The sequence below is a fragment of the Ceraceosorus guamensis genome, assembly GCF_003144195.1.
Source record: "Ceraceosorus guamensis strain MCA 4658 unplaced genomic scaffold IE81scaffold_6, whole genome shotgun sequence".
Taxonomy (NCBI): Eukaryota; Fungi; Basidiomycota; class Exobasidiomycetes; order Ceraceosorales; family Ceraceosoraceae; genus Ceraceosorus; species Ceraceosorus guamensis.
The window spans coordinates 622,007-628,169 of NW_020290001.1; the positions used below are offsets into that span (position 1 = coordinate 622,007).

General features: G+C 54.5%; 2 protein-coding genes across 2 annotated transcripts; one reads left to right on the top strand and one right to left on the bottom strand.

Annotated features, from left to right (window-relative positions):
- The first annotated feature begins 509 nt into the window (after positions 1 to 509).
- IE81DRAFT_320534 (tubulin-domain-containing protein) lies at positions 510 to 3,089 on the top strand. The gene is made up of 6 exons (XM_025513061.1): positions 510 to 579; positions 840 to 895; positions 1,235 to 1,373; positions 1,469 to 1,641; positions 1,868 to 2,314; positions 2,403 to 3,089. Exons 2-6 carry the CDS (start codon positions 883 to 885, stop codon positions 2,969 to 2,971), a joined length of 1,341 nt encoding a protein of 446 aa, XP_025372496.1. The 5' UTR covers positions 510 to 579; positions 840 to 882; the 3' UTR covers positions 2,972 to 3,089.
- Positions 3,090 to 3,831: 742 nt separating this feature from the next.
- Positions 3,832 to 5,725, bottom strand: IE81DRAFT_320535 (glucose-6-phosphate dehydrogenase; the record flags this gene model as incomplete). Its single annotated transcript, XM_025513062.1, has 6 exons — positions 3,832 to 4,043; positions 4,142 to 4,365; positions 4,451 to 4,659; positions 4,735 to 5,013; positions 5,098 to 5,292; positions 5,413 to 5,725. Coding segments are annotated over 6 exons (1,275 nt in total), but the record flags the coding sequence as incomplete, so codon positions are not given.
- Positions 5,726 to 6,163: the final 438 nt, after the last annotated feature.

Genomic DNA, 6,163 nt, shown 5'->3' on the forward strand with positions numbered 1-6,163 from the left:
CTTGATTTGCTTGCAGCAATCTGAATTGGAATTCCAGAACCCAGCGCCATCCAGAGGCGAGCGCAGAGGAAGCATCAGTACCGTACGTGCTGAGGGGCCCGGTGCCCACGCCCGTGCGCTCGAGAACAACATCAGCGTCGTACGTGGCGGTGGCCAATGCCTCGTCGAAATGCAGGCTGCCTTGCTGGCCTTGCAGCAATTGAGCAGTGTGCTAAGACGAGCTGCTCTGGCGAAGGACGCGCGCGTACAGAGTTGCACACCTTCTCCGTCTTTTGAGCTCAGGATGGGCGGGGGCCGCGAAGAGAAACACGCGCGCGCGCTGAGGGCAGCCAACAACGGCCGGGCCGCGAGGTTGAAGAGAGGGCTTGCACCGATATTCAGCAAAAGTGTCTGCTCCCCCTCCCTGCTGTGACTGTCGATAGTTCTACCAACCTCCCCACTCCTCACCGCTATTCCACACTTCGGACTAAACAGCTCCTTGACGTCTTCGACTCGACAAACATCGCGACGAAGCTTTGCCGCCCATCTCTCAAACATCAACATCACGCTCGGTGAGGTCTGAATCCTTCCTCGAGAAAGGTGCGTTCGCTCGTCGTGAGAAGATTAGTTGCGGTCGAAGAATGAAACAATCAAGGACCGGTAGCGGGCATTGCCAGCGCGGATGGTGCGCATCATACGCTGGTGAAGCAGGTCAAACTTCGAGCGTGTGCGAGCGCTGCGATCGAGAAGATTTATTTGGTACATGTGCCATCACAGATGCTCTGCTGGAAGCGATCTCCTGACGTCTGTTTTCACCACTTTTCGCTTGGGACTCTTCTCGCCCTACTTCATCCTCGCAGCTCATCATCGCACATCAACTGACCAAATCCCCTCAGTTCCATCATGAGAGAAATTGGTGAGTACCTTTCCAACCTGCTGAGCTGGGATCGAGTGGGTGCGAGAAGGGGAACGTGAATTTGGAAAGTACACAGACGAATACACGTATCAGACCCTGCGTACGCGTACAGGGTCAGACAGGGTCAGACGTTTCCGATGATCAACCAAAAGGCGAAGCCGACCTGGGCGTGCGAGGAAATGCATCTCCTTTGCAACGCGGCTCCCGGCTGCCTGTCTCGCAACCACAAGGCGATCTCCATCGGATCGTTCGGGAGATTGAAGTGCAGTGAAGTGTGGGGGATGGCGCCTGTCGGGCTTGCATGCTAAAAGTCGGTCCTCTTCTTGTTTGCCTGAACAGTTCACCTGCAGACCGGCCAATGTGGTAACCAAGTTGGTGCCAAGTTCTGGGAGGTGCTTTCGGAGGAGCACGGCATCGACCAGACGGGTGCCTACCACGGTACCACCGATCTCCAGCTCGAGCGCATCAATGTGTACTAGTGAGTCGATGGCATGAGGCGAGCAGAGCGTCTAGAAGACGCGAACATTCACTGCCAGCTGACCTCAAACGCCTTCCATGCATTCCTGCTCGCAGCAATGAGGCCGCTGGAGCCAAGTACGTTCCTCGTGCCGTGCTTGTGGATCTTGAGCCAGGAACGATGGACTCTGTGCGTTCGGGCCCCATGGGTGGAATCTTCCGTCCCGACAACTTCGTCTTTGGTCAGAGCGGTGCTGGTAACAACTGGGCCAAGGGTCATTACACTGAGGGTGAGTAGCATTTGGGCGTGCGAAGATCGCTACCTTCCAAGCCTTTGCTGCAGAGGCAGCGCGAGGTTCCTCGTCCATCTGCGTTACGGGTCCGTCGCACTTGACAAGCCCCCTCAGACAAGCACGAGGTGGTGCTGCTGAAGGAAGGATGTTGTCTAGGCGCATGATCAGCACATTTGTTGGAGAGTCGAGAGGCTGACAAGGCGATGCTCTTGATACATGGCAGGTGCTGAGCTGGTCGACTCCGTTCTCGACGTCGTGCGCAAGGAAGCTGAGAACTGCGACATGCTGCAAGGTTTCCAGATCACCCACTCTCTCGGTGGTGGTACAGGCGCCGGTATGGGTACGCTCCTGATCTCCAAGATCCGCGAGGAGTTCCCAGACCGTATGATGGCCACTTTCAGTGTCATGCCGTCGCCCAAGGTCTCCGACACCGTCGTTGAGCCCTACAACGCCACCCTTTCTGTTCACCAGCTCGTGGAGAACAGCGACGAGACTTTCTGCATTGACAACGAAGCTCTTTACGACATTTGCTTCCGTACCCTCAAGCTCTCTACACCCAAGTACGGTGACTTGAACCACCTCGTGTCCGTCGTCATGAGTGGTATCACCACCTGCTTGCGTTTCCCTGGTCAGCTCAACTCTGACTTGCGCAAGCTGGCTGTCAACATGGGTGAGCTTATTGATGAAAGTAAAGCTTGCCAGGTCTAGGGAGGTGTTGACCCTCGCTTCTATTCTCGCTCCTTTCCTGTCTCTTCTAGTGCCATTCCCTCGTCTGCACTTCTTCATGGTTGGCTTCGCTCCTTTGACCGCTCGTGGCAGCCAGCAGTACCGCGCTGTCTCGGTCCCTGAGCTTACCTCTCAGATGTTCGACTCGAAGAACATGATGGCCGCATCTGACCCCAAGCACGGTCGATACCTGACTGTCGCCGCCTACTTCCGTGGAAAGGTCTCCATGAAGGATGTCGAGGACCAAATGCAGTTGATGCAGACGAAGAACAGCTCCTACTTCGTCGAGTGGATTCCCAACAACTGTCTCACTGCTCACTGTGACATTCCTCCTCGTGGTCTCAAGATGTCTGTTACCTTCATTGGCAACAACACCTCCATCCAGGAGTTGTTCAAGCGTATTGCCGACCAATTCTCCGTCATGTTCCGCAGAAAGGCTTTCCTCCACTGGTACACCGGAGAGGGTATGGACGAGCTTGAGTTCAACGAAGCCGAGAGCAACATGCAAGACCTTATCGCCGAGTACCAGCAATACGAGAACGCCACCACTGAGGAGGAGCTCGATGAGGGTGTCTACGAGGAGGAGGTCGTTGAGGAGTAGGCGTGACGTGTGACGTTGAACCACGCCGCGAATGGAAGTCGGCTCCCTGGCGAAGAAAAAGGTAGATTTGCCTCCCTGGTCTTTTATACAGCGATCGTCACTGGTCCCCCCTTTGCCGCGCTATGGCGGATCTCATCCCGTCATCAGCCTGAGAGGATGCGTTTCGCCTTTTTCTTGATCTAACACTTCTGCATCCCCCTCGTCTGCACCTTTGCGATCTCGTTCTGGCTCAGAAAAGTGTTACAAAACCTTACCTAGTTCAACCACCCTTTGTTCCCTTCCCTGGTCGCTGAGATGTCCGAATCGATCCCCCTTCACATGACTTGCGTGAGCTGGAGACAATTGCACATCGCCTCGCCAATTCGCGCGAAAGATGATACTTGACTGTCACTTGCAGTCTGTCGACCCAACAGGGCCATGTCATCGAGCTAGCCAGACAGCGATCCAACTCGAGAGCCACATCGCAGCTCGGTGCTGCACTGCGCGCATCCCGCTGGGGGCGCTGGGGAAGCAAGCAGCCACTGCAAAGTGTGAGAGGAGAGCGTGATTTGCGGACTCTCTTGCAAAGTTGTTGGGCGCTTCAAGCAGGCGGGGGGCGTTGCGCTCCGTGGCTCGTACCCTCGGCTCGGGCCTTTGCAAGAGGCCATGCATGCACGATGCACGACTCTTGACAAGCACTACCACTACTAGCTCGATTCGCATCTTTCAAGAGAGTACCTCTTCCCATTTGCGCACATCTTTGGTTCGCAGCCTCTATTCAACCTGGCGCGCAAAGGGACCGAACAGTCCCCACGGCGAGGCTCGGGGCATAGGCTGTTCGTGCTTTGCAGGCTTTGGCTCCACACACCACACTATGCAAGCTCTACGGGGATCCAAATGTCACATTCCATTCATCGTCTAGATTTTCATGCAGGGGTAAGTGTCAAAGTGAGACGACCTTGATCGAAGTCCGAGCCGGATTCTTGGCGCAATGTGATAAGATGCAGATCCTATCCTGCAGTTCGTGTGGCTGCCCCCTTACATTTTGCCAGAGACGTTTGCGACATTGGTCTTGGGCCACTCGTATCCATCACTGACACGAAGAAGGTGGGGAAGCACACGAGGATTCAACGTTTGACTATGACCAGGTTTCTGAGGCCAGTGACCGCCAACGATCACACTGCAACTCACGATCGTCTGTATCCGTACTTTGCCAAGAACTCGTTGAGCTCGGAAGGACCTCGGCTTCCATAAGGGTACGAGCTGACTTGCACCTTGCCGGCGTCAATCGCATGCAAGATAGGGGTGAAGATCTTCCATGACGCGTCCAGCTCGTCGTCTCGAACAAAGTTGCTGTGATCGCCGTTAAGCGCGTCGAGGATAAGCGCTTCGTATGCTTCTGGAATGCGGATGTTCTGCGAGGCATGCAAGGCACGGGTATGGTCAGCTTTGATGCCACTCGAAAGTAAGGCGCTACACCTCAGTCTGTCAAGCTCTCACCTCAAAGCGCTGCTTGTACGTGAGGTCCAGATCCGCGGGCAAAGAGCTTGAGAACGAGCCCTCCAGACCCGGTGTCTTTGCGTTGATCTTGTAGTACACTGCTTCATTGGGCTGCACTCTGAGTACGAGCTCGTTGCGAGCAGCACCCTTCAATGGGCCCTCTGCATCCTTGTACTGCACTCGAATTGACACCTGGCCCTCGTCAAGTGCTGCAAAAGTGGAGCCGAGCATCCTGCGTTAGTCGCCATCGAGGCGCACACATCTCTCCACCAAGTGTTGCTCACCCTTGCCTGCCTTCAGGACAAAAGGCACACCCTTCCAGCGCTCGTTGTTAACCCAGAGGACGAGCGCAGCGAAGGTGGGGCAGTTGCTGTCCTTTGGCACAGTGTCATCATCCTTGTAGCCGGGCTTTCCATTGGCAGCCGAGTACTGGCCAATCAGCACATCCTTCGCATCAATAGGAGGCACAGACTCCAAAACTTTGACCTTTTGGTCTCGGATGTCTTCAGCTCCCAATGACTTTGGCGCATCCATGGCCAGCAATGACAAGACCTGTGTCAAGTCTGGTCAAGCAGGCAAGAGTTACGCTCGCATGAGCATCCTGCCAATGGCTCTGTGCACGGTTGCCGGGAGATGCAGCCTCTCACGATTTTGCTGAATGTCACGAATGATTCCAAACTCGTCAAAGTAGCCTCCTCTACCTTCAGTACCAAAAGGCTCCTTGAATGTGATCTGGACATTGTCGACAAATTTGTTGTTCAGACCCACATCCACCACTGGATTTCCGAAGCGCATGACCAGCAAGTTCTTGACCATCTCTTTGCCAAGGTAGTGGTCAATGCCTTTATTGCAGCCGTGATGAAGACGATCAGCACTGGCATCCGGCGCAACATTCCGCAAACGAGCATGTTGTGCAAAAATGGCACCACTGCCACTCGCTTCCATCACGGGTGATCACTCACGGAAAGTCTCTTCCTCTTTCCACAAATCCTTCAGCTTGCCCATCATCTCGCGACTGCTTTCCAAATCCTTGCCAAACGGCTTCTCAATGACAATCCTGTTGTTTCCCTGTTCGACGTAGCAGTTCTTCTTCAATCCAGCAGCGACGACAGTAAAGACGTTGGGAGGCAAGGCCATGTAGAACAATCTGTTTGTGCTCTTTCCCTTGTTGTCCTTCTCGATCTTTTCCAATTCAGAATTGAGATTCGCAAAGGCCTTGTCGTCATCGTAAGCACCCGGGATGTAGCTGGACAAGGACAAGAATTTCTTTTTTGCCTCTGCGCCTTCGCCCGAGTCGGCATCTTTGAAGTATCCGCTGGCCTTTTGGTGGAACTCGTCATTGCTCATCTTTGTGCGTGCATAGCCCACAATCGTCGTGTTCTTTGGCAACAATCCTAGACGGAACAGGTTGAACAGAGCTGGAAAGGTCTGCAGAGAGAGGTGAGGCGACCATGGTAAGTGAGTCAGTCAGTCTGCTGCTGCTGATGTGCAAGCACTCGAAGACAGCAGCCGAGTGGCACAGCGCACACACTCACCTTCTTCTTGGCCAGATCACCGGATGCACCGAGGACTGCGAGCATTTGTAAAAGAGCGCATACAATAGTGTCAACTTCATCATTGCTGGTCCACCACGCCTCACGAGGCCATGGTCCATCTCGCAACCTATCCTGACGCTTTGCAGCCCAGCTCATCTCTACAGCGGCCGTATCGGTC

Bases quoted from the DNA above. Each gene is read 5' to 3' on its own strand.
- IE81DRAFT_320534 (XM_025513061.1), top strand. The intron at 1,374-1,468 runs GTGAGTCGATGG...TCCTGCTCGCAG, and splicing joins GAGCGCATCAATGTGTACTA to CAATGAGGCCGCTGGAGCCA. The intron at 2,315-2,402 runs GTGAGCTTATTG...TGTCTCTTCTAG, and splicing joins CAAGCTGGCTGTCAACATGG to TGCCATTCCCTCGTCTGCAC.